At 38.2% G+C, this 27,479-nt stretch overlaps 1 protein-coding gene across 2 annotated transcripts in view; it reads left to right on the top strand.

Moving 5' to 3' along the window:
* The first annotated feature begins 265 nt into the window (after positions 1 to 265).
* Positions 266 to 27,479, top strand: part of SLC38A6 (solute carrier family 38 member 6) — a 37,088-nt gene continuing 9,874 nt past the window's right edge. For both annotated transcript variants that reach the window (XM_031066316.1, XM_031066315.1), the window contains exons 1-10: positions 266 to 353; positions 471 to 587; positions 1,300 to 1,378; positions 5,429 to 5,481; positions 8,360 to 8,399; positions 17,436 to 17,514; positions 21,918 to 22,000; positions 22,471 to 22,529; positions 27,119 to 27,184; positions 27,381 to 27,434. In XM_031066316.1, coding sequence (XP_030922176.1) covers positions 519 to 587; positions 1,300 to 1,378; positions 5,429 to 5,481; positions 8,360 to 8,399; positions 17,436 to 17,514; positions 21,918 to 22,000; positions 22,471 to 22,529; positions 27,119 to 27,184; positions 27,381 to 27,434 — 582 coding nt within the window. In that variant the 5' untranslated portion in view covers positions 266 to 353; positions 471 to 518. The remainder of the gene's footprint in view (positions 354 to 470; positions 588 to 1,299; positions 1,379 to 5,428; positions 5,482 to 8,359; positions 8,400 to 17,435; positions 17,515 to 21,917; positions 22,001 to 22,470; positions 22,530 to 27,118; positions 27,185 to 27,380; positions 27,435 to 27,479) is intronic.

The following is a 27,479-nucleotide window of genomic DNA, read 5'->3' as shown; positions in this document are numbered from 1 at the left end:
GTGAGGCGGCTGCCCTGGGCGCTGAGGGGGAGCGCGGGTTCAAAGGGCGGCGGGACGGGGCTGTGAGGAGCAGCTCTGCGGTGACAGCACCGGGGAGGGAAGAATCACCTGGAGGAGGGGGGGATGAGCCACTGGTGCCATGGCTGCTCCTGATCCCTTCGCTTCCCTGCCTGCTGAGCGCTGGAAGCGCTGCCTGGGCCCTGCTGGAGCAGGCAGGGACAGCCTGATCCCAGCCCTGAATCCCGCTGTGCTCGTTCTGCGCTCTGCCCCCGCTGTGCTCGAACCTTGTGGGCGTCTTGGGATGCTCGCGGCATCGAGTGTGCGCAAGGATTTGCGTCGTTCTAGAATGAGAAGTGAGATTTTAGATTAAAGAAGGAGAAGTTGACTGTTGCCTCCTCCCTTGAATTTCATTTTAGGAAAGATCAAAAGACTTTTTTCACTAATTGTGCTTTTTTATTTCTTTTTCACAGAGTTCTTCAAGTCATGGTTCTTCCTTTGCTTTCTCAGTGTTTAACTTAATGAATGCAATCATGGGCAGTGGGATACTTGGCTTATCCTATGCCATGGCCAACACAGGGATCATGGGGTTTAAATCCCAGCTCCTCTCCGTACACTGCTCGTTTTTAAACTCCCATTGTAGGTATGAATTAAACAAACAAACAAAAAAAAGATACTGAGACTCCTGTGCAAATCTGAGGAAGAAATAAATAGCTTGTGCCTTTCAGAATTTCTGATTAAGATCTTCCCCTTTTTGATTTAGTCATTCAGATCTGACCTAATATAAGCCCTACCCAGATGTTGCATTAAATTGCCACAGGGTGGCAATTTCTTGGCCATTACTCCTGATAGATTGATATTTTCCTTTCAAAACCCTGATCTCCTTTAGCTCCAGGAATGGGCCTTGTGGAATGGGATGGATATGTGGCTGAAAACTCTGAATCAACTCGTGCTTTTGTTTGCACTTTTGCTTCTTGCAAATGCTGACCTGTGGATAATGGGGCCAAAGTCACTGGAATTGTCACTTTGTCCATTTCCTAAGCGTTGGTTTCTCTTCACTGGGGGATGTGTATTTTTGTATAAGTGCACACTCAAACTCCCATGGTTATGGCCATTCTGTAATCCACACATCAGGACAACTTGGCAAGTATTGGGAAAATCAGAAACCACGTGAACCATAGTCAGCAGATAAAAGCCATAAAATGAGGAAATGTTGTAGCTTAGTTCTTGCAAGAGTAGCATTCTTAAAGCTTGAAAGTGCATTGTACTGTAAAAGTGCTTAATTGTGAATATTTTGTGGTTTTTAGTATCTTGCTGCTGCTTGTTGCCAGCCTTGCTTCTTACTCTGTGTTTCTCCTGCTCAGTATGTGCACTCAGACTGGTAAGTGCAAAGGATTTATCTAACAGTGAGCTCTGAAACATTTCCTCAGTTTTATCACTGAGACATGACACAGTATAAAGATTGCAGTTAACAGTGGTGTCTGATTGACTGACCTTGAAATACTTAGTGTTTTAACAATTAATATCTGCCATTTAAAAACAGGATTTTGAGTCTTTTTATGCAAAGCCAATGCCAAACTGACTGGTTTCTAAATTTTAATTTTTTTTTTCCAAATACCTTTCTTATCTTTCCAGAGAGATCCTGTATTTCTGCAGCAAAATTATTTTGGTGCTGGCTGAACCTCACTACTTCAGTGTCTGCTTTTGCTTTCAGTGAATGCCTAAGAGCAATAAAATAGCAGCCTTTCATTCTCCTAGGAGTAGTACATATGTTTTTGTCCATGGTTTGAAATGGATACCTTTCAGGTTTTTCAATCATATTGGATTATCATTATTCTTGTGGTGCTTTATAGATGCAGCTTATAGAGCATTTTTGATGCTGAATGAGAAGTCATGGTGCAGCTCTTGGGAAGTGCACTGCTTTGAGACAGTTCAAACAATCCAATCTAATACCTGCAGTCAAATCTGCTCCTGTTTTAATTCCTGCTTCTTTTAATTGCTACTGAAACAACTGAGTCTTTCCTTGACTTGTGCTACACAAAGATCATGTTACAGCAGGAAGTTTCCCTGCTTATTGTTTCCCTCTCATCTGTTTTCCTCTCTTTTCAAAGGTGGTGGGAGAAAGCTTCTTTCCTCCTTGGCTTTGTTTTCTTTAGCTGCCTTTGGTCTCTCAGATGATTGCTTCCTGATTCTTCCTGGATGTTCTGCTCCTGTCCCCACCTGTTGAGTGATCTTCATGCATTCTTAAAAAACACCCCTCAGAGGTAGGGTTACTTTTATGGTTGGTATTGTTGGCTGCTTGATGATTTGGGATTAAAGGTTTGGTAATTTTTTCCTCCTTTTGGAGTGCTGCTTATTAGAAAGGAATCAGAACCTGAAACACGAATCTAGAGAGGTACATGAGAAGCAAAAAAAAAGGGGAGATTCAGGTAATTTTAATGGCCTTTTAAACCTCTTCCTTCAGGCTGAAAAGTTCTGTATTTTATAGGCATTAAGTGGCATTAAGCTGTTGTCTAGTAAAAAAAAAGAGATTCTTGCAAAAGAATTGTGATGAGGGGGAGAACTAAGGATTTAAGTTTATTGAAGTAAGAAGAGTTTGGATGTTCTGAACTCAGAGGCCTGATATGAATGAAGGGTTTAACTCCTCAGTTCTTGTCCAAAGGCAAGAGTCCACCTCAGGAAAGCATTTTTGAATGCAGCTGCATTTTTGAAATGCAGCTGAAGTGTCAGGATGAAGAATTCCTCTAGTCTGAAACTAATAATTAGTTATCACCTAATGCTGGCAGGTAGGACTTGCACCAGAATTGTGTCTGGATAACTTTGCTGGATTTATCACCTTTTGTGTTCTGATTTTTTAAAACAAGATTTGAGATTATATTTCCTATAATTCCTGTCAGCTATTGAAGTAATTAAATGTTAGCTAGCATTCCAAGGTTTTCCTTGGAACACTGTCTTTAAAAAGTGGGAAATACAACCTTTGTACCTTGATAAAGTAAAATCTCTGTACATGTTTGATTCCAAAGTACTTAATTAAAACTTTTTCTTTAAAAAAAATCTATATTCATTTGTAAACAGTGTTAGAGTATTAAACTTAATCCATGGGAAAAATTAGAGGGAAATTTTAGTATTTTTATATTAAAAACAAGCTAGAAAAAATTAAAAGGTGGTCAAGAGAAACTGTTTAAAGTGTTTTTTAAACTATATTATTTAGGAAAGAGGTGACCTATAAAACACCTTCTGAAAAGAAAGCACTAATACTAATTCAATTTTAAACAGAGGCCAGGATTTATTAAGCACAAGTATTTTAGTTGCAGTTCAAAAATAAAGAAATGTCTTCAGTTACTCATTTATATTGGTCTGGACTTTGACAAAATCAAGTGATTTGTGTAGACCAAAAGGCTTAGCAAAAAAAATATTGTCAAGTGTTGAGTTGAGATTAGTTTAGTCAGTGTTTGTCCTGGTGTTAATTCAGTATGACCTGTGTTGTTTTGGGCTGATAAGGGCTAAGATTACTCTGTAAAGCAGAGGAATTGGGAATTTAAGTGGGATGCACTTTGAAGTTTTGTGGCTGTTTTTTCTTTTCATTTTAGGAGTCAGTCACAAATATTGCTGGTACTGTACTTGCCCCTTCACATATAAAGGGATAATTTCCATGGAGTGTTAATAACATGATAAAAAATAAGCTAATCAGGTAGAACTTACTTATCTTTATATAAATTGCACTAAATATTTTTTCCATATATTCTTGAAATTTCAGAAGTAATGTGATCAAGTAGCAGGGCTTCCCAGTGTTTACAGGACTAAACTGATTACAGAAACAGTTAATACAGAAAATACTCCAAGGTTTCATATTGCTCTTTTGGAATTGTGTGGAAAATTTTGTTCTCTTGGCTCATAACTCCTCATACATGTGTGCTGTATATTTATTACCATGTGGTAAAAACAACTTGCTCTTAAATATGTTTACTATTTTACTGATTTTTTTTTAATGGCAATGAAGATGGTTACCTAAAATGCTTTTTTTTAGTAGTTTAGTAATGATTAGCTACTTTATAAATGGAAATTAGGAAAAACACAGGGTAAAATCTAGTGAGACATGTTTTTTGTTGAATTATATTTGTTAGAGACAGTTCCAAGTTTATGCTGGGCACTGATTCTGGCTCATTTAGTTTTGTTATTTCATTTATATTGTGATAGTGTGCTGGTGTCTGTAGTAGAGCAGAATGGGATACACTGCCCTTGAGAAAACCATATGAGAACATTCATGAAGTTCTGTTGGGTTTAGTTTCTGTTTGTTTTGTTTTGTTCTGTTCCCCTCTGGGGCACTGATCTAATTGTGTGCAGAACTTCAATGAAATAAAACCACCTAAGCTTGGGCAGGTGTGAGGCTCCAGTGCTGCCATCTGATCTGTGTGAGGTGCCTGTGTCTCCCATCCCTTGTGTCATTTACAGAGGATGGGGCTTCTCTCAGGTGTGAAAAGCTCAGCTTGCACAGCTGGGCACTCAATTAAACTGTGACAGGAGCAGGGTTGTACCAAACAGAACCAAGGAAGAGAAACCAACAACAGAATTATGTGGGTTTGAGATTAATTTTACCCTCTGAAGCTTTCACAGGTGTTTTATTATATCCCAAGAAATGAGTGGTGTTTCTCAGAAAACTTTCATCTTTTTGATACTGCTTGAGTTTCTAATAACAAAATACTTAGTAACAATGAGAGGCTTTAATATGACATCCCTCTCTCTGAGAAGGGATTGTTTTGAGTTATAATAGAAGTGAGCTTCAGCTGAAACCCAGCAAAATTATACAGGAAACCACAGGCTGTTTTCATGTAGTTATGTAAGTGGGGTGCAGGTAAGGGCAGGATTTTTGTTTTGCTTTGGGTTTTCTTTTGGGTTTTTTTTAATAATAGGTTTCAACTAAAGAAGGTGTTTACCTTCAGCTCTCTTGAAAATAGATAGGGCCTAGTTCTTAAAAGCTGGAAAGATGGTAATATTTATATTTGTAGAAAGATGAAAATGTATCTTCTCTTGTCATCCTAATTTAAAAAACCCCGCTGTTTTAAGAAATAAAATACAGAAATGCCTTATATCTAATTGCTAATGCTAATTTCATAATCCTTCACCCACAAAGAAAATCTTTGGGAGAAGGCAATTTGCTATTAATGTACTAGTGTCATATTTTAAATACTGAAACTGCAAATACTAAATTGAGTTTCTGAAGAGTCTCTAAATTTTGAGAATAAAGCTGTGTTTTGTAGCAGGAGTACAGGTGAATATAAAAGCTATTTTGTAAGTAAAAAAAGCTATGAAATATTCTTTTATTTCTGAATTTCATTAATATAAAAAGGGGGGAAAGGGGCCAAAAATAGAGCTTTCAGTCTTTTCAAGTTAGAGATATTTTAGCTCTTTTCTTTTTTTCCCTTACCAACAGCTGTCACTTCTTATGAAGACCTTGGCCTTTTTGCATTTGGATCAACTGGAAGGGTGAGTATTCATTTTTACCTGTTTTTCTTCTTGGTCTCATGCTTCTGATATGCAAATGTTCTTTGCATAGTGAAGAGATGTAAATGAAATTAATAGTATATTACTAACATCATAGTATGCTGAAAAATCCCTTACAGCCTGAAGCTTTTCACTTGGTTTCAGTTTGTGTGTCTGCTCTGTGGAAGCCCAACTTCAGTTCAATTTACACTCCTGAAATGCAAGATTTTGTGCTGCTTTCCTGTCAGGGTGTTCACTTTCAGTTGTCTGTACAAATCTGCTCACTGAAATTGTCAGGTTGGCTCAAGGTTTAGATTTGATACAGTCCTGCCTCTGTTGTCAAAGTGTTAAGAGACAGGGAAGTGGTGGATTTGCTGTTGGTGTTTCAGCATTTTATAGGGATCTGAGATAAGGGATGGCTTTTCATGTCATTTCCACTATAGGAACAGCTAAGAGTACACAGGATGCATGTTAGTTTCCTTTTGCTTAATAAGCTCTTCACATGAATGTTTCTTACTTGTTTTATCTCATAATTATAAAAAACCCACCAAACCAACAAACAAAAGCAACCAAACAAAACCACCATCAAACATAACCATTTCTAATACAAGAGTAATCAAAATGTTAACTAATATTTTAACTAATTATTTTAAATATTAACTATTATTTTTTGGTAGTGTGTTTTGAATCTCTCTTTCCCAGTAGTGATGTTACTGCCTGTGAATACAGCACATTTAATGTGAATTTGTTAATTTGTGAATTCTGGGCTCTGTGTTCCAGTTATACCTTACTGAAAACAGGTTTTTTACCACATGAGTGTGATTTTAATGTTTTACTGAAACAATGCAAACCTTTTAAAATTAGTCTGCCTTAACAGGCTAGAGATTGCTTTCTTTTATCTGAATGTCAGTGAGAATTAAGCCTGAGCTATCAGGTGTTTGTAAGGCTTCCATTAGCATTAATAAGCACATGAGTGTAGTCTGAGGATCAATATTTATTGACCAAATTAACAAGTGATCAACCTCAAGAGATAATAAACCTTGATAATAGCAAGGAATAAGACATAGTTGTTTTTTACAGGAGCTGTTCTGTACACATTAACCATGAGCCATTACTTGAAAAAGTCATAGAAATGTGGAGCTTAAGAAGAAACCAAAATGTGACTTACCGTGCCTTTGCCCTGAAGAAGGGCTGAACATACATAAACCATTCTTGGCACTAATCTGTTATTTAAAAGCTTAAGTGAAGGAGGTTTCAAAGCTTCACATCATAGTCAACATGTGTATTTTTTTTAAATTGTTCTTAATATACTGTTTCATTATTTGCAGTTTAAGTAATCCATGCTGAAAATTATCTGGCCTTTTATTTTCAGTGTGCATGGACAGCACTGGAATATTTCTATGTTGGGAAGCTGTTCTTTTGATAAAATAATCAAAGTTCACCAAGATTTCCTGGTGAACTGATGTTTTCTGGAGCAGTTTTCTTTGTCATTTGAAACATCTTTGATATTTATACACTTTTGTTAAAATTTGCCTGCTTTGCTTTGCTGTTTCTGAGAGTGTTTTATCAGACTGTTTTCTCTTTGCAATCCAGTAACTCTTAAGTCATGTATTTGAGGTCTGCTTCCTGAATGCCTTGCTTTTAACTGATCTTGTTGATTTTTAGGCTTTTCTACTTCACCACCACCATTCTGAATTCTCATCTGTCCCTGAATAGTTCTCACTTCAGTCAGGCACAGATGACATTTTTTTGTTTGTTTTTTTTTTCTCTGCAGCAGTGCTCAGTTCTCCCTCACCCATAGGGGAAGATACTGCCAGGCCAGTGCAGAACCTTGCTTTAACTGGCAGCTTAGTTTGAGTAAACTCTGGTTAACTACTCTTGAAGTATAGCAATTACTCAACCTGGTGATTTCCTTTCAAATGTATTTTTCTGAGATTTGTAAGAATGGAAATATTCTGCTGGTGGAAGATTGCTGATTCTCCCTTTCCAAAGGTGTGAACTATTTGTTTCCATCTATGGCAAATTCCAAGATAGCTTTTTTTTTTCTTCCTCTCCTTGCTGAGTTTCAAACTGACTTTGAATTAGTGTAAAATCTGAAATAATTTTTTTCAAAAAGCCAAATTTGTATTTCTTCTCATTACCGTAGCTTAATTTTTTTCCAAGTTGACTTAATGGCAGTGCTTATTTAGGAAATGTCCTATATCAAGAAGAGCAGTGGGCAGAAAGAAAACTGAAGCTCATGATCATGGTATTTTAGAGCTAAACTAAAAGAAAACAGTGGAAAAACTTTATAGCCACTTTTAGGGTTTTTTTCAGTAGGAAATTAATTTTTTTTTTATTCAGACAAGTTTTTTATTAGCCTGTGATCATTTTTGCTTCCATATCAGTCTAGTATGAATAACCACAAGTGCTAAGGAAAAGTCTATCTGGTTTACAAGTTTAAAAAAACAATTACATTCCTGACAGTCAAAAATATTCAGGAATAAGGAAGTACTGTACAAATCTCTGCTGTCTGTCTTCTCAGAGATAAATGATAATTTTCATTTGTATTCACCTGATATCAGTTAGAATGCACTTATGTTTTCAGTGATTTAAAAACCTCTTGTGCACAACAGGCTTCACTGTATGATAACTCTTGCTTTGTCTCAGAATAAAAATGTGATATTTTCAGGAAGAATTTTTGTTTCCATGTTCATTTTAGATTGTGTTGGTTTCCATGTGTTAAACTCCTCACTAAGGAGAAGATTCCTTTCCTTTCAGGACTTGTTATCACTGCTACATCTGGTGTGTTTAAGATAATACACATGTGGTTTATGCCTGCTGTAGACATATGATTTTAGTTATCCTTCTTACCCTTTCTAAAGAAATCAATTTTTTATAGGTCCTTGTTGCAACTACAATAATTATCCAGAATATTGGAGGTAAGAGACTTCATATGCTCAATATTAAATCTGTGACAGGCTTCAAAGCTCCACCAGCACCAAAGGCAATAATTAAAGTGTTTTTAAGAAACTGATTAAAAGGACAGAAAACTTAAGAGAAAGGCTTTTGTGATGGTGCTGAGCAGAAGGGCTGTAGTTGTGGGATAGATGGGGGAATTTTGGGGGTTGGATTCTCTGTTGCTGCATCCCAGGATGTGGAGCACATCCCTTAGAGCTGCACTGCTCATTGAGAGGAGCTCAGGAAGCAGCATCTCCTCTCTGCCCTTCTGTACATTTGGATCTGGGAGCTGCATTTTATCAGATCATGTGGTTTGGGTTTTGCTGTTGGAACCTGCTTGTGCATTTTAGTGATTTGTGCAGCAAGTGAATGTTTACTTAGCTATGATGTTTCATATGTTTTGCATTAATGGGAACTTTCTTTTTTTAGCTCAATAACTTGTTTTTTTACAAGTTTACCTTCCTGACTTACATCATGTGGGCTGTCCCCTTCCACTGTTGCTTATTTTGTCTTCCTTGGTACATGGCATAATAAAATAACACTCCCTGCTTTTGTACTTGAACTCTTCCTCAGGTATGCTCACATACTTGACAGTCACTAAGTATTTAGAAATTCTTTGTCTGAAAGTAGAACAGTTCGAAGTCTAATAGAACAATTTTAATTTTTCTTTTGTTGTGAATGTTTTGGATTCTTTCTTTTAAATGAGGGAATTATCTGAAAGCTCCCTCCTCTGTTCCCTACCACCAAGCAGATGTTGTTCAATACATCAACAGAAGGAAACAGCATTCCAGTGCTCTTCTTCTTTCCTTTAAGATTACCTGTCAAGTCCAGATAATTCAATGATTGCTGTTTTTTGTCACTGGCTAAGCACCTAGAACTAGACAAAGTAACTGTGTTTTCATTATAAATTTGGAATATTTTCTTATACAAAAAGTTCCAATATAACAAAAGCTGCCCAAATGAAATGGGTATAAAAATCCAAGCATTAATTTTAGACAGGAGTGACCATAGCAATCCCAAGATTAAGGACTATTTATTCATACAGGTTTTAGAGGATGTTCTATAGCAACGAACAAATCTTTTCATTTCCTTTCCCATTTGAGTGCACCTCTAAATAAACAGTACAAGAGAAGGAGGGATACACAGAGCAGGCTCTGGAGATTCTGGCATCACGTACAAGACTGTTGTCAAAGGAAATATGACTCTTATTTCTTCCTCATCACAGTTCATAACTTCCTCTGTGCCATTTTAATAAAATTCAGCTCAGTAACTCTGGAGCCCCAACCCAGTGCATGGTGGATGCTGCAGTCCAAGTCCTCCATGTCAGGACCAGCTCTGAAGGTGACTGTGTTGCAGGCTGACAGGCTCCTAAAAAATATCAGATATGAAAAATTCTCTTTACTTCTCACACAGCTTTGACTCTTAAAGAACTGCATGGAAAGAAAAGAATTTTTCTTGTCTTTCTGGTCCTTCTGCAGATTTTACATGGCAGAACTGTGGAGTGCAGTTTGTCCTGACTGGGATCTGTGCTGGGATTAAGTGTAAAACCTGGGCTCTGCCTGTCCCGCTGCTTTGCTGTGTTCCCCTCTTTCTGTTTGTCTGTCTGGCTGAAGGAACCAGGAGCCCTGTTGGGCAGACATCCAGACTCTGTCAACATCTTTGATTTCAGAGGAAGGCTAAAAATAAAATTGTTTTGTGTTACCTCTTCCATCATCAGACCTGGGTGTGTTGCATCACGCGGTATCTTATTTCAGAAGTGATTAGAGAGCATGAGATAATGAAAGATGGCTTGTGATTAAGCAACTTTACCAGGGTTATTGTCACTATCTGCATCTAGTCTGGGCTTTTTTTAAAGTTTGCTCTGATCCCTTCTAAAAATAGCCTGAGTGCAGAAATGTTTTACATTAATTTGTGGTGGAGAAAGCACTTTAGTAATAATTTTAATAGTTATGCTTTCAAATTCGTCATCTTCGTGGTTTTTTAAAAGAAAGCTTAATGTGCAAATTTGAATTTGACATTCTAATTGCATATACTCAGGGATTTGTGTAGATAGGGGAATTGATTTTTTCTATTACCAGGGTACCCAAGGGAAAAAAAAACCATTTTTGTACAGCTGCAGGAAAGCACTGATTGGTCAAATTAAGGTTCAGGTTTTCAACTACATTGTTTGGAATTTTAACATGCATCTCTGATATGAGTTCAACTTTTCCTGCAGATTTTTAATTGTGCCTTGGAAGGCATTTAATTAATCCATGTAACACAAATCAAATCTATTAAAATACCCAGATTAATTAAGGATGCACCAGGATACTGAGTCGACTTTTCAATATCCAAATGTAAATTAGAATAACTTTAATACCCTAATTCAAAAGAGTATAAAATATGAGCTTAGGGGGACTAAACTTGGAGAACATTTGCCTTGCTTCCCTTATAATGAGTTTGTTCTTGTAAATAGGTATTTGTTAATGAAGGATAACAAAAGATTGAATGGGATGGCCAGTGCTACTAATTTTTACATTCCATTTCTCAGTTTTTTGACCCAATCCAGCAGCCCTTTAATGTAACCAGTCACGTGAACTGCTTGTTCCTGGCAGGGCTGCTTGGTGTGTGGGTGCAAAGGGCACATGGAAAAGGGAAATGTCAAACTGCACTTCCCAGGCTGCTCAGGTTTGTTCATCTGCTCCTCCCAACCCTTTCCTGTCACACATCTCCTCTGCAGCGATCTTCCTTATGGCCATTTCTCATCTGCTCTGTAGAAGAGGATCTCCAAGGCTCCCAGATGGTGTCAGGTGCCCTCAGAGAAGGGAGAGAGCCCTTGAGGAATTGCAGGCACAGAAGGAAGGAGGGAGGCTGCTGTGGAAATGCTGAGTTCCATGGCTCTGCTGGCTCTTCATGTCATCCTTCCCAGGAGCAGCTGGACTTGGATGCATTCCCTGCTATTGTTCAATGGTGTTGTGCTTCTAGGAAGTGATGGATGAGGCACAGTGGGCCAGAGCTGTGGCTGGGAATCACACAGCCCTTCCCTCTCCCCACCAGGGAAGTTTTGGGAGATTCCCAGGTGCTTTCTGAAGGGAGGAAGGAGGACAGCAATTTCTTCTTTTAGATTGTCCTTTCTGTGGATGGGACTGAAAAGAATGACAGTCCACAGCCATGTACCCAAGAGAAAATCTTTAGGACTCCTAAAGCATGTGAAATAAAGCTAGAGAAGGGCTGATTTTTAGCAAGGCTGGTGGAAAAATGGAGACAAACACAATAAAGTATTGCACAAGAGCAGCTCTCAGCCTGTTGCCAGCACTAACAAATGCCAGCACTGAGCTTAGCAGGAAGCATGTGCAGTTTTGCAGCATGCTTCCAGGCTGGGGCTGCCATCAGCTGAAGGTCACTGCTGCTGAGATATGGTCTGGTGGCTGTGATGCACACAAACATCAGTCCAGACTGCTGAGAACAGGAGTTTAGTAATTTAAAAATTTATTTACAGTGGGATGAAGTGCTGCAGTACAACCTGCAGTACCACCATGTAGCTTAGGTGGTCTCTGTAAGGATTTTTGCAATATATATTTTATTCAGTTTCTTCAGAGAACCTGCCTTGGCTTGTCCCCAGGTTGCCATTGCAGTCATTCTTTGGAACTAAACTTTCCAGACAGCTATCTTACTTTTACAAATTATTTGTTTTCTTATATAAATACGGTTTAATTCAATGTAATTTCTATAACTGGTGCTTTTTGATTTTTTTGTTTCCAATTGTCCTCAAAGGTACACACTTTTCTTCTTTGTAAGAATCAGTGATAAGGAAAAAAAGCTCATTCTGTGTGCCTGGAGTGATTTTTATCCCCAGCACTGCCTGAATGCTGCAGTCAGTGACTGGGAGTGACAGGATTCCTTCCAATGGGTGATGCTGCTCTGTAGATTTTATGGCCTGTTAATAGAGTCAAGGTGACAGACAATACACAGAGACCCTGCTGCGAGTGTAAGACACCCTAAATAAGTATTTACAATCGCGTGCTTCGTATTTTTCAAGCTTCCCGGAATCAATGGAGAGGCGTAGCCGCTATGCACGGCAGAAATTTCAAAGAAGCAGCACCACCCTGTGCTGGCCTGGGCTGCCTTCCCGGGAGAGCTGCCGGCAGCCCGGCGCCTCGGGAGCCTCCAGCTTCTCCTGCTGGCTTCCACATCCCCTCCCCGTTGTTTTTCTGAGGTAAACAGTGAAATATTTAATTTAGCTCCATCCCGTGTAAATATATAAAAATACATATCATCATGCTTTCTGTGAGTGCCTGCTTAGAGGTGCTGTGCAGAAACTAATAAACGCTTCTTTTTATCAAGCTAAGTGGGCATTTTATTTTTTAACTGCAAATTATTTTATTTTTTTCTCCCCCCCCCCAATTGATCCATTCTGCAGTTTAGTTCTAAACGTGTTTGCAAAATTTCTTTCAAATTCAAATAAAGCAAATATTTTTTCAGACTGAGGGGGGGAGGATGGGAATAACCTTTGTGCAATCAGTGAGAACAATACTCCAGAAACTTTGAAAATCAATGGACAGTGCAAATCATGGAGGAATAAAATAAAATAAAATACAGCTTCTTTCATGCTGAGACCTGCATCCTTAATACCTTAAGAAATTACTGAGCTTCCTTTAAGTATGGGAAATCTAATTCTGTTTTCAAACAAACTCAAATGTTTGTTTTCACAGCACGGTTTACTTTTGACCTGAAAGCCTAATTATCCTGACTGATTCAAAGTGAGGATTTCCAGTGCAGAGCTGCCTTAATTAAGGGCAGGTTTGTCAGCTCCTGTACTAATTTAACAATTGGTGACCCATGCTCCTGTGTTTTCCTATGGCAGTGAATGGAAGGTTCTTGGGAGGTTTGATATTGTAAAAAATATTAAGCTTTCTTGAAATAATAGAAAAAAAATAAATGACAGAAATACCAGCCTGCAGCTGTACTACAGAATGGAATATGTGATGAGCTATGTAGGAAACTTTTCTATTCTTTTAGCATAAATGTACACTTATAACTAAGGAAGTTTCACCAAAATAAATCTGCTGCCTGTGTGTTCTGTGTAGAATAAGAAGGATTTTTTGTTTGTTTTTGAACCTTGCCATAGGTAAGTTCCTGACTAATTCAGGTAAAAGCTAAAGATAGAAGAAAAAGGAAGCAGGGGAACAGAAATTCGTCAGGATGAGTCTCCATAATAGAAGGACAAGCAAAGAAATTGACAACCTGTTTGAGTTCTTGGAATTTCTCTGTATGAACAAGGATTACATCTTCTGTCACACACTCCATTCTACATCTGTATTGAAAACCAAAGAAATTATCCCAACATTGTTTTTTAAAGCTTCCACTAAGGACATATTAAAACCAGTAACTCCCTCTCTTCTCCTGGGGGAAGTTTGGAGGGGAGCTTGTTTCCATCTTTGCACAGTGCTTAAAAATGCAAGACATTTACAGGGCTCTGATACCATCATCTACAGTGGCAGATGAGGAGAAGCTAACCAGAAGAGTGAATCCATTCAATGAAATGATTTAAAGGGATTTATCACCATAAATTCTGTATTTACTTATAAGTTTATTGTACATTCTGTGACATCCTTGCTGTGGACTTTAGCACTTGATCTCTTTTTGGGTAGGATAATAAGAAAAAGTTACACTTTTTTCTTTTAACCAAACAGCCACCCACATATTTTAAATTTGGGCTACCTCAGAAGAGGTATTTTGAGGACTATTTAAAAAACAGCCTTTTCTCTAGCAACTGTTTTTTCAGATAGGGATGCATTTGGTCAGTGTTAAGCAATATTGGCAGCACAGCACAGACATTCTGAATAATGTATGTATGCTGTGTGTATTTATAGAGTCACAGCTCATGCTGGCACTGCAGGTTGTAGTAATGGAAGTGTAAAGCAATTACTCTATATTTTAATAAACTTTCTGTTTTTTCTGTCAGAGAGCTAATATCAAGTTTTGAGATCATGGCAAAGTGATAGGTATTTTAAGAGCAATATTTCTTTCTGCTTTCAACACAGTGTAAGTGTACAGAATAATAAACTAATAACATAATTATGATTTCTGCTGAGTTCTGGTGTGTCAAGGCCTGTAGGGGAGTTCAGAACTGTTCTCCATCAAGTAGCTCTAGGTGTATACTGAAAATGACCTCAAATTAACATAATACATGCAAATTCAGAACCTGAAAATTAGGAAGTGACCATGTGAAGGTTGCTGACATAGTTCTGGTTTAGCCCTTGTGGCATCCCCCTCTTGCTGCAGCCTCAGACCAGGCCATTGCAGAGGGTTTGTTCTGCAGGAAAGCTGTGTCCCTCAGTGCTGAATGGATGTCTCATGTCAGTATTTCAGGGTAAATCAGAGCACAAGGATGTTGTGCTTTTTGTTGTGTTCTCTTGTGTCACAGCTCAGCCTGTGACTGTGTAATCTCTTCCTTCTTGGCACATCAAGGCTGCCAAGGAGAGCTGAGGTTTCATTTGTACAACACAACTTGAGTCAGGGAAGTGAGGTACAGATTGTTATTTGGGGCAAAGGATACCTGGCTTTTTGTCTGTCTCATTCTATGCTCTCAGTTCCTCAAGTAGAAAAAGACTGTCACATTGTTTTAGCTTTTCTTGGTTTAGTTTCATCTTTAAAAAAACAAACAAACCAACCATGTTCTTTGCTCATTCTGTAGTGTGTTGCAGAGTTACACAGTGGTTCATGTCTTCATGCCAAGTAAAGCTACAAGGAGTTATTTCTCCTGAGAAGAATTAAAACTGTGTTTGCAAATGAACTAAAAGCAGAATTTGGCTTTTTTAACTGTATTAATTATGGGCATTCTGCTCAGATTCATGCACAAGATGTTTAAACAAAAACCAACAGCCTGATGCTTAAATGAAATAATTTTTACCTAGGATTCCAATATCAGGATATAAATAAAATTATTTAATATTCCTTATTCATCTTGTAGTACAAACAAGAGAATATAAAAAATCCTACTATGTGAGATTGTTTTCCATATGCCCAGAGGAAGGAAGAAAGATGCACACAAATGTTCAGCATGCACAAGTTTCTTGGTGCAGGACTGGCTCCCTCCTTAGGCGTGGAATTCAGTGAAATAGGACTCCTCTCAAAAACAGAGTGAGCAACAAAGGATAAGTGATCCAGTGATTAGCCAGAGGCTAATAGGAATGCAAGGGCAGAGTGACAGATTGCATATTGGAGGAAATCTGATCTGGAAATTAATTTGAAGGTTTCTGCAGTGGAGACTGCAAAAGAACTAGTTTTGAAAGCTTTCTGAAGGACATAAATATATGAAAATTCTGACTTGCTTGTGTGTAAAGTATTGTATCATACAGGAGAGAAGGCTAATGGTTAAATAAGGCTGAATTGCAATTTAGAGGAATTTTCCTTTCCCTCTTCTCCCACTTAGTTTTTAAAAAAATTAGAATTAATTATGCAGCTGCCTGCAACTTAGCATGAAAAATTGGGTTAATTTACTTACAAATTTAGTGAATTAGAAATATGCATGCTGTAATTTTCTCTGGTTGAACCTACACTCTGTTGTAGGAGAGTAAATCAGAACAGCAGATAAATACCTCAGCACACACAGCCAACAGCTACATGTCACTAAATATACATAAATATTGGGAAAAACCAGAGCTTTTAATTATGAAGAAGTGAGTGTTATTATTTAGTGACTTACCAAATGGTTTTAATTTAACCTTGTGGTAGGTAGATGTCACTTTGTGTTAATAGAATTCTCTTTCTTTATTGGGACCACCTTACCCTTTCTTCAAAATTTAACAGTGACTGCTGTAGTACAGCAGTGTCTGGGTCCACACATCTTTTCTTTCAGATTCAAAAAATTACTTAAATAAAAAATCCCACACAAACTTATTCAAATATCAGCTTATGAAGGTTTGCCTTTTCAAAATGTAATGTTTCAATTTTAAAGCATGAATAAATACACCATGGTAAAATTCTAAAGAATTACTAAATGCAGAACAGTAAAATTTGAGTACAACAGATGAGTTTTTGTCAGGGATTGAATGTAACTAAGCTTTTACTGACACCATACTAACATGACTTGCTGCTGCAGGAGGGAAATTAGTTTCACTTAGGCTTTGATGCTTGTTGAAGCTGTTTGTAAAGCTTGATTTTTTGAGTAATTCTCTGCTGGTTACCTAAAAAAGCAACATGAAGAGTATGTGAAGGAATCAGACTAGTATAAATTGGGATTTGAAAACCCTCTCATTCATTCCTTTGATCACTGTATTTAGTGAAGGAGAAAAGTGGCACTGTGAAGGAGCTTTTGGATTGCTTTCTGCTGAATAGAATTAGAAACACTTAATTTCAAGTCAATAATCCTGTAAGAGTAGCTAATAATTTCTCTTCTGCTTCACAGTTCCTGTACAGTTCTGCACTTGATATTATTGTTGGGATTTTGTTGGTGATGAATTTGTCATGAGAAGCAGGAATCTGTCACTGATAATCCTCTTAGCTCTAAGGACCAAACCTTGCAGTATATAAAAAATCCCTTTCGAGTCCTATACTTGTGTTTGGATTTCTGTCTTGTATTTATTTAGTACAACAGCAATTGAACAACTATGAAAACTGATTCTTTAAAAAACCCTATTGTATTGAGAGAAATATTGTTTACTCTCATCATGAATAATGTCTCTTAAAGAGGAGGGAGGAGTGCTGCAGCCTTACAGTCTGTCTCTAGCCTGTAGGTCTATATTCCTAGGTAGAAAGGCAAGACTATATATTACATTATTTTGCCTTTTAGTCCTTTGGATTATGTTTTCCTTGTTTCAAGACTCACACTGTAAGAGTCTCTTTGGAGGCATTAGCTGACATCAGTGCAGTACTTGCAGCTATTTTTAAAGGAAGTATATGAGAAAATAAATTCTGGTTCTGGTGCCGCGGTGTCTCAGGGAGCTGAGATGTTCCAGGCACAGCCCTGCTGGTCCAGCCCTGCTGGCTGAGATGCTGCTGTTCCCCTGCTAAATCTGTCCTTCTTCTGTTTGCAGCCATGTCATCTTATCTGTTAATTGTCAAGTCTGAACTTCCTGGGGCTGTTGCTGGGCTTTTGAGTGGAGCTGAGAGCGGGTAAGGAAAAATGCTTCGTGCATTCTGTGTGCATTCTGTCTTGAAGAAAAAAGGGGTCCAGCCCTGCTGAAAGTGATGGTTGCTGACACTTCTCTGATCTCACAGTTGAATTTAAATAGTCATTTACATGAGTTGTTGGAATATGAAATGTATTTGGCAAGTGCAGGTCTTTTGCAGCACACACACACAGAGCATGATTCTTTCCTCATGGCGATTTCCCATCCTACGACCTTAAAGTCAGTGGCAAAACTCCCATCTACAGGAATCTCCTTCCTGTAATACTGTAAAAGGGGAAGCATGAAGGTGCTGGGAGGAAGAGGAGAAGAAACATTTCCACTGCTGTCATGTTATCACTTCACATAATTCAAAATCACAGTACAAAAAATGACAGACATTTATATGGAAATATTTTGTTGTCTCACTCTAGTAATTGGACTTGGCTTGGGAAAAATGCCAGGTTTCCAGACTTGGTTTATAATTCCTAAACTTGGCTCCCAGTAAAGAAGTTATTTTTTGCAGTTGAGCTGTAAAGTTGTTTGTATGGAGTGTGTCCCTCACATTTCTATTGGAACTGTCACAAGAAATTGAAGGCAAACACTGCAGCTTCAGCACTGAAATATCTTGTTTGAGTTGTTCCATGCTCCTGTCATTCCTAACAGTGTATCTTGGAGTGCCTTACAGCTGTTTTTCCAAACTGCTATTTTCAGATGTTTTGAGCTCAAAACTTGCTCTGGATTGAAATGTGCTAAAATTGTCTCAAGGCTGTGTGATGCTTGTATTATTCCTGAATGTTGTGGGTGAATTTTAAGTGGGAAATCAGTTTGTTAAAAGATACTTTAGTTGATTTTCTATTTTATCATTTGCAACTTCTGGATTTTACAATGAGTTTGAAAAATTAATTATGGCTGTAATCTTGCTTTCTGTCTTTCTGCCCCCCGGGCCCTCACAGTTTTAGTGAGGTTTTTTGTCAGCTTTTTCTTTTTTTCTAAACTATTACATTTTATATGTGTATATGTGGATATTACATTTTATATCTATATTTTTAGTTTGCTAATGTATCTCTTCCAGCTGTGGTAGTTACCAGCTTTTCATTTGGGTGCTGTAACCTTCTTCTCCAAACTCATATTTCAGACTCTTCATACACAGTGGTGTTGAGCTGCTGCTGTATCTGCTGCATGTATTCCAATCTGTCTGACCCCAAATTTAGCATCTAACATCCCTTACTACTGGTTTTAATTTTATGTCAGCTCTGTTTATGCAAAGTGAATTTTCTTCCAGCAAAGATACACTTTGAAACAAGCAGCTTAAGAAAACTCTGGTAGGTAGAATCTGGAGGTTCAACCTTGTGCTGCTCCAAGGGTTGTTCTGTCTGAAAAAAGCTGTGTGAAAACTTCTTCATTAAGGTGCCTATGGGATAATGCTGCCAACAGCTTTGTCCAGGTCCTACCTCAGATTCCTGGATGTGAGCACCCAGGTTACAGTGTTGAACTGTTCATTACAAATTACAGTTACCTGTTGTAATCCTCAGTGATCTGTCAGCTCTGCCAGCACCCCTGCTTCTTCCTTAGCTGAAGCTGCAGTTGGAGATGGGAATGAAGCTCTCAGCTTTGCATTTAGAAAGAGCTGAAATTGTCCATAGGAATCCCAACCACAGCTCCATGCTTAGGTGATTGGCAGCCTGGTCTCATCCAGTTTCTGCCTCTGTTAATTGGAGTTCTTGCATCAATCAATGTTTAATTAACACAAATTCCCTCCTCTAGTATTTGTCCAAGCAAATTGTTCAAGTGCAGTGGTCAAGCAGTATTCCAGGAACGTGCACATATGTGTGCCCATGCTAGATCATAATCTTTTGTCTCTGTGTATTCTTTTGCAAATGTTAAGTGTACATTTTTACTAGCTGACCTTTTAAATGGTAGGAAATTGTTCAACAAAAATAGGTAATCAAATACCAAGCCTAAGAAGCAACTTATTCATACAAAGGGCATAAATATTGAATACTTTGAGTCACTTTTTTACCTGGACCACTTGTTTCCAGATGGGATTGCACAACTGTTCTGTGCTTGTTAAGTCATTATAGCATTTGATATGCTTTCATTTGGTGCAGAATTTATCTTAACTGGAGTTGGGATGTATCAGAAATGTCAGTTAAACTATCTGTGAAAGTATTTTATATGCATAAACCCTCCTGAGCTGTGCATTTGGGAAAACCATTTACAGAATGTTCTGTGCATTAAATTATTTTTATAGGTAGAGGTTAGCAGGTGTGCATGTGTTTGAAAGGCTCAGAGCCAGTCTAACACATCCTCATGTCTTTTTAAAAAACAAAACCATACAGTATGAACACTTATTAATATTGAGGGGAGATGTTTCTGTCTGCACAAGAAGAATTCCACATAGTTTTGATGACATGAGCATAGTTTCAAATGAGGATTGTGTTAAAAAGTTGTAATTTGTGAGCCCTCTGTTAACATTTAATGACCCTGTCAGAGGATGTGATTGATGCAATTAAGTTGTCTTGCTTGTGTGTTGTATAATTGATATGAACTGAGAGTAAGATCCTAATTTAGAACATATGAATATCTTGTTCTGTTGAATTCAGGAATGAAATTAAAGCGATTTATAAATGTCTGCTTTTAGTTAAAATAAGGGGGAGAGAGGAGAAACATCTGCATGCCAAAGCTTTTTCAGCAGAGTCAAGGATTTATATTCTGTATTTCATATTTTGAATGCTTTTATCATGTAGGATTAAATTTACAGATTAGATTGATTTTAAAGGCGCTTTCAAAACATTTATTCTGCCTTTGGAAAATAAGTGTATTTTTACATCAGTACTTTGAGGAGAAAATGGACACATTTTCCAATAACCAGTCCCCTGTGGACTTTTTTGACGTCTTTTTAAGTATAAGAATTGGTATTCCTGAATGAAGCAGTGTACAAAATTACTTTTTCTCCTTCATTTCCTCACTGCTATTTTCCTCTCTGTTCCCACCCCCCACCAAATGGTTCTTCATTTACCATAAAGTAACCAAAATTATTTTCTGTCTGTTCTGCTGAGCTTGTGAACCTCAGTGGCAGCTGTGGGTTTGGAATCAGGAGATTTAAACTGAGGTCCCACATCTCCACGTAGTGCATGATCCTTATGTTCTCTGCCATGATGCTGTTCCTCCTAATCTGAACATCCACCAGACTGGAAAGAAAGAAAATGTTTAAAAATATATGAATGATAAATAATAACAACATGAAGAATAAATGCTACAGCAAGAAGCTGTAAAAAAAGCAAAGTTGCTTCTTCACTGTAGCAGTAGCAGAGCTAATAATACACTTCTTGAAGAATGATGTATTTTAACTCATTTTTAATACAGACATTGTCAGCTAATGGTTGCTTTGGGTTTGATACAGTGAACATGCCCTCAAACTTGAAATTTCTCTGTTCTTACATTACATCTTCTTTCCAAACAAGTGACTCAAGTGGCTGTCCATGCTGTACAGCGGTATTTAATATACCTGTATGATAATTCTTCTTTAACACAGGTGTTATGGTACTTCCCTCATGATAATTTGAGGTGCTGCCTGTTTATTAGGTGCTAACCATATCCTGGACTAAATAAACTGGAAGGTCAAAAGTCAAGGTGTTTATAGGTGGTAAAGTTGGAGGCTGATGTGCAAGATGTTTATCAGTACAGGATATGGTTATTGCCAAGTGAGGGCAGGCACCCTCAAAATGATTCTGTTGCTTAACAACTTATCCATCTGTGCTTTCCTCACTTCAGAGATGGGATTTTGATGCTTCAGATAGATTTTAAATGTGTGAGGACTTAATGTACCTCTACAATGCTTTTTTAATATGTGTGGTTTTATGTATAAACATTCTACCAGATTTCATCAGCATAATTTTTATCCCTTCTGTCCTTTACATTTTTTATGGATGTATTGCAAGGAAGGGAAGCTCAGCAGTGAGTGGGAATTGATGTTGCTGTTTCTTCAGGTGTGTAAATGTGCAGCTCATTGTAATCCAGTTTTAGACACTCACTGTGCTGTGTAAGTACTTCTGCTGGAAATCTCTAGAGTATTAAATACCCTTCCCTCTGACCATTGCTGTGAATCAAGGCAGGGATTTGCATTTTGTGCTGATGAGAATTATTAATTGGCACACATCAGGCCCCTGATCCATGCAGACACTTGCCTGTGGAACATTGCTTGCACTGCTGCTTTCTTACAGAGCTGGGAGCTCTGTTTTGTATCAGTGTAGGAACTAGGAGTACAAATTCATGTAAATAGCATTGGAGACAGGAAATTATTTTTTCTTGTCCTAGTGGTTGCTTTGTCTAAGAGCACAGTTCTAAGTTAAACATATTTTTAGGACTCCTGAGCTTTGCATCAAACCTAAATCAATTTTCCAACAGGTCTTGGTACCTCGATGGGAGACTGCTGCTGCTGCTTACTTCAGTCTGCATTGTTTTTCCTCTTGCCCTTCTTCCTAAAATTGGTGAGTAATTAAAGGAGAGAAGAGAATATTATTCTACTTTAGTAGCAATTACACTTGAAGACTTTAAAACCTTAATGGGTTATTTATTTATTTAAACTGGCAGGGGGCTGCTGGTGGTGGTGATTACTTACGTTGTTGTAGTGTGTTCTGCCTTCCAGCCCTGCCTAGTTAACCTATTACTTGGGTTGCAGTAGTATTTTGTCTGCAATACTAAAATAAAATCTTTACAGCAGAACAGTAAAGAGCTGCATTTACTTACAGCGTGCCATTAGTGGTAAGCCAGTTCTAATTCTGCCCTACAAAACTACATAAATGATCTGTGACAGGCAGTTGGAATGTTGTTATTCTGAGTCCTAAGCCCCAGATACCAAGCACTGTAATAGAAAACATGCCTAAAATGTAAAGCTTTAGCTGTACATTAGGATCACTTTCCTTATAAATTCTCTTTTATTTTTACTGTTATTTTACAGGCTTTCTTGGCTACACAAGTAGTTTATCATTTTTCTTTACGGTGTACTTTACTCTTGTGGTAAGTTAAAAAAATCTCTGCACAGCTTCTTTTTTTTTTCCTTATTGTTTGAATGTTTTCATAAGCCTGTTTTGAAATTAATTGTCTTCCCCTCCCCCTTAATTTTTTATGTGAAATTTAGAATTTTCTTCAGGTTCAGGATATGCTTCCTTGGACAGATTACATTTGTTTTGCTGAGGCTGGGAAATGTGTATGAACTTCCAAGCATGTGAAAAGAGTTAAAATAATTATATTTTGGGCTGGTAAATATAACAATTCTTTTTCTTTCTTTCTTTTCTTTTTTTTTTTTTTTTTTTTTTTTCTGCTGATGGTGCAGCAAAGGGACCTGGCACATACATTTTTGTTCCCCTACTAGCAGAGGAATGGAATTCTGTTTCCTTAACTTCTAAGTATTACTTACTGCAACTAGTACAGCAGAAAATTTAATATACTCCAAAATAAATTAAATTTACATGTATAATGGAGTGACAGAGTTCAGAAAAAGGCAAAGAAAACTAGAACTTCATTAAGGCAGTTTACAAGATTCATTAATACGTCAATGACCTTATTCTCCTCTCCAGCTGAAAGGAAAAGTTCTTTTCTCTGAGCCATATGGGGGATTTTGACCCTGATGTTCACCCTCTCAAGGCCCCTGTGAGGTAGATGTTTCCAAATATCAAAAGTGAGACCTGCTAGGCAGATCTAAGAGAGAAAATGTGCCTTTAAGTTGCACTTTTTTTTCTTTTTAAAGGGAAAAAGTGTGTTAATGCACATGTGTAATATGTGGTACAACTGAGCAGCTCTCACTCTGTCATCTATTTCATCTATTTGAATCTTATTTGGAAGCCTGGCAAAAATGTTCCCCCTCTGCCCTGTCATTCTGGCTTGCATTGACTTGCATTTAATACCTGTTTTACAAAGGGATAAACAGAGTTGAAGGCAAGTTGAACAAACATGCCATCCAGGAGACCAAGGCAATCCATTAGGAACTGAACCATGTGATAAAACCAAACTTCAAAGCTGTCAAAACATCTCCCTAGGGTATCCCTGGAGAGCTGCAGTGTTTGTAGGACCTTGGGAAGTATTCTTCTTAGGCTGAATATTGAGAAGCAGCCACAGCCTCTCCAGAGTTAATGGAAATTCATTTGTAATATTTATAAATTACCTTAACTCTTGACCTCTCTCCTAAAATTTATCTTTAAAAGAAAAAAAATGGAAAAAAAAGAGGTAAGGAAAAGCACTAACTATAATGCTGACATAGGTCTTTGGCTGAAGGAAATTGCAAGGGTTTTAAAACCAGTTCAGCTCCTGGATTTCAAAGGGAATGTGTATGGATCTCTGAGGAGAGCTGTTGTAATGGGTGGATGCATTTTAAAACAACTTCAGTCCCTGAAAAAGCAAATGTGTAAGCAAGAATTGTGTGCAACCATGCCAAGCTGGGATGAGTTAAACTAGATTTTAGTTTGTGATTCTCTATCAAAAAAGTGGGTACAGAGTGCTCAGGGAGGAGTACAGACTGCTGGATTTTTAATGAAATGGTTAAGTTTGTGTGCTTACTCTTTCTTATTAAATGGCAAAGCAGCAGCCACAGTAAATCTGGCTGAGGTCAAAATTTTTAAAGCCATTATGGATATTTCCAGAAAACCAATACTCTTGACAGAATATTCCCTGTGACTTGCTCAGGCCCTGAAAGTCAAAGGCATTAAATGTGGTTTAGTTTTCATATCTAATTGCTTTGAAGTGGGTGATATGTACTGTTGAAATGGTGTTTTAGTTTGCACACTGTTAATTTCTGTGTGGCAGATATGTTTTAATTTGTTCCAGAAGAGAACTGTGTTAGTCATATGGAAGTGATAGAATTATATTTTGCATATACAGTAATTCTGTGCCTTTTCAAGTGCACACCATCTGTTCAGCTTTTTGCCAGCAAGCCACAATTTTACTGCAGCCTGCAGAAAAGAGACATCCTGGTCAGTCTGGTCGGGGAGAGCAGTGAGCAAAGGGCTGGAAGCTTCTTTGTTCTGGGCCTCAAATGTCCTCTCTGTGCCTCAGTATCTCTTCCTTTAAAGCCAAAAAACTGGTTCTAGGCTTTACTTGCAAAAATATTGCAGACACTGAGATGAGCTGATCTAGGAGAAAAACAAGTAAATGTACCTATTAATTCAAAGCCTGATTCTGTGAGCTCCTGAGCACTTCTGTTGCTCAGTTGATGAATACTTCCCTGACTTGAATCCTCAGGGAAAAAAAATTGTGATTGTTAATTTTTTTTGTTATTGCCTCCCCTCTTGCTGTGTATATTGGTGAAGCATAAAGACAAGCTTATATTTTTTTGTGTGTGTGGAGACAGCATTATTGGTAGCTTGTTCAGCGAAGGTGTTAATGATGCTGATGGTGTTTGTCTAAATCTCTTGTTTGTGTTCCCAGAACAAAACATGTTGCAGACTGGGAACCTGCCACATGCAATGGGTGATGTTATGCACAGACAGCCCCTTTGCCCAGTGCTGTCAGTACTGCTGGAATAAAGGGATTCTTGTTTTCCCTCTGCAGGATACAAAAACTCACTGAGGATATTAGAACACTTTGAGCCTCTAACTTTGTTCTTTAGCAGTGTGTCTGGTGTGGGCTTAAAATACCCTTTTTCCACTCGAATCTGTCTTGATTTTTAAGTTTTTTTCACTTAGAACTAAACATTTTTTATACTCAAAAGAATGTTTATATGAAATAGGCTTAAAGTTCTAGAGGAGGGTTGTGGTGGTGCCTGCATGACTGCTCAGCTAACTGGGCCATGCTGCCAGCTTAAAAATCCTTTCCTGTTGGGGAAACTCATTAGACTACAATTGGAAACCCAAATACATTTAAATAATTAAGCAAGTGGGCAAAAATAAATAGGGATTTTTTTAAAATGCACCTAGTACATTTTATTTTGTTTCCTTTTATTTCCACTTCAGTCTGTTCTTAATCTGTATTACATTTATTTTAGAAAAATGTTCTCCAGCCTTTTAGGTTTGGCTTGTCTGGTCCTCCCTCTGCAATGTTTATATATATCTTTGCTCTTTAGCTTGCAGGAAGTCTTCCCCTCACCACTGCCAGGCACATTTTACTTTCCCTAGACCTTGCCCTTCAGCTCCCTGCCCCTTCCCAGTGCCTGTTCCAGCTTTAGACTGGAGTGGGGGAGTTCCCACAAAGCTGACTGCTTTGGAGCCTTCAAAGCCTTCCCCACTTTGGGTGCCTTTAAATACAACCCAGGCCCAAGTTATATTTTAGTGTTTGCTGTTTGCAGGCTGCTGTTGAGCAGGCTCCCACCTAGTTCCATATCTCAACTGAGTTGTTCTGTGCAGTTTAAAACATGTTCCTGCCACAATGCACTCAGCCTGCTGTGTACCCACAGTTTGCTTTCCCCACATTTTGGCCAGAGGTAACATTTGTTTGCCTCTCCTGGCACTGGTGACAAGAGGGAGCATCGAATCCTCTGGGAAGCACCACTTGGCAGCGTGCAGGGCACACTTCTCTGGGCCAGGAGAAGAGCTCCCTTGCATGGTATTCTTCTTGTGAATCTGAGTCTTTAATTAAGTTTTTAATGATTTGCTCTAGGCTTCAAAAGAATTATGACCTCTACAGCCAGGCAGCTACAATAGGAAATTAATTAGGGTGAGGAGAGCAGTGCAGGTATCATTTTAAACCGGGCTCCTGAAAGAGGAGGTAACATTTCTTATTTTAATTTCCCTTTGATTTTCAGTCCTGTTACTTGGCAGTCCCTAAACCAGCAGGGTGTAGCTGAAGGCCCAATGACATTCTGGGACAATAATTGCATTTATTGTTTTTCCTTTGCTTTCTAGTCCAAACCATATGTTTCTGCCTTTTAAGATTAGCCCTAGGCTCTGCTCTATCTCTGTTGAGGGCTCGTGTGCTGCGGGCGCGAGGCTGGGCTCTACCACAGCAGCCATCCTGCCTGGGAGGGGAGTGTGCTTGGATTTCAGCTCATGGCAGAGCCCATTGCAGTGCCCTGTAGTATTCACATGCTTTTTGAACAGAGAGAAGCTGTGAGACAAGCAGAGAAGAAGGAAAGCACAATTCTTACCTCGCTTGCTGTTCTTGTGTTGTGTTAAAGTAGAATGTAATATAGAGATTGTTTACCCAAAGTGAGGATGTTTTGTTCCCTTGGCCTATCAGGGCCAAGAAGTGTGTGTGTGTCAGAGAGAGAATAAGATGAGTGCAGTGTGAGCAGTTGTAAGCAAAAGTACATAGCAAATTCAGTTTAAATACAATGTACATAATATAGTATAATATAGCCTTCTGATGATAAAGTCAAATGCATCATTCTCTCTCCCCTTTGTCCGAGTTGCCTTTGATTTACAATAGTGCCCCACCTCCAGATCCCTGGGCCATAAGGCTGCCAGCTGTGCAGGGTGAGCAGCTGCATGGAATGGCACTGACAGGCTTTTCTAGCCAGTCTCCTTCTGGTGGCCTGGCTGCCAGGCAGGGCTGGTGATTTACTGGGGGTGGAGCTCCCTGCTGGGTGTTCCAGCAGGCTGGTACTTCTGCTATGTGTATCTAAATTGAAAACTGATTTTTAGGATATCATTCATACATGAAATATGCTGTCTCTGCAGGTTGTGATTAAAAAATGGTCGATTCCTTGTCCTCTACCTCTGAGTAGTGCCATAGAGACTTTACAGGTAAAGCGCATGCTGGTTTGAAGTTCTAATTTTATTAGTAAACTGTAATGCTTTTTTTACATTAACACTTTCAGAATGGCATGCAATTTAAATTCCTTCTTTTATTAATCATCACAGAATCTGAAAAGTTTCGTGTCTGTGGTTTGGGCTTATTCTTTCATTATGCCTTTTTTTCGTTTGCATTTATGTTTTACAGGTTTCAAATTCTACTGGGGATTGTAAAGCAAAGCTCTTTCATCTTTCAAAAGAGGTAATCTCTATTAACAATACACAAACTTTAAGGGGGGTGGTGGTT

The sequence above is a fragment of the Geospiza fortis genome, unplaced genomic scaffold, assembly GCF_000277835.1.
Source record: "Geospiza fortis unplaced genomic scaffold, GeoFor_1.0 scaffold23, whole genome shotgun sequence".
Lineage (NCBI taxonomy): Eukaryota > Metazoa > Chordata > Aves > Passeriformes > Thraupidae > Geospiza > Geospiza fortis.
Note: the sequence above shows the minus strand (reverse complement) of the source record. Positions and strands in the feature narration are given on the sequence as shown.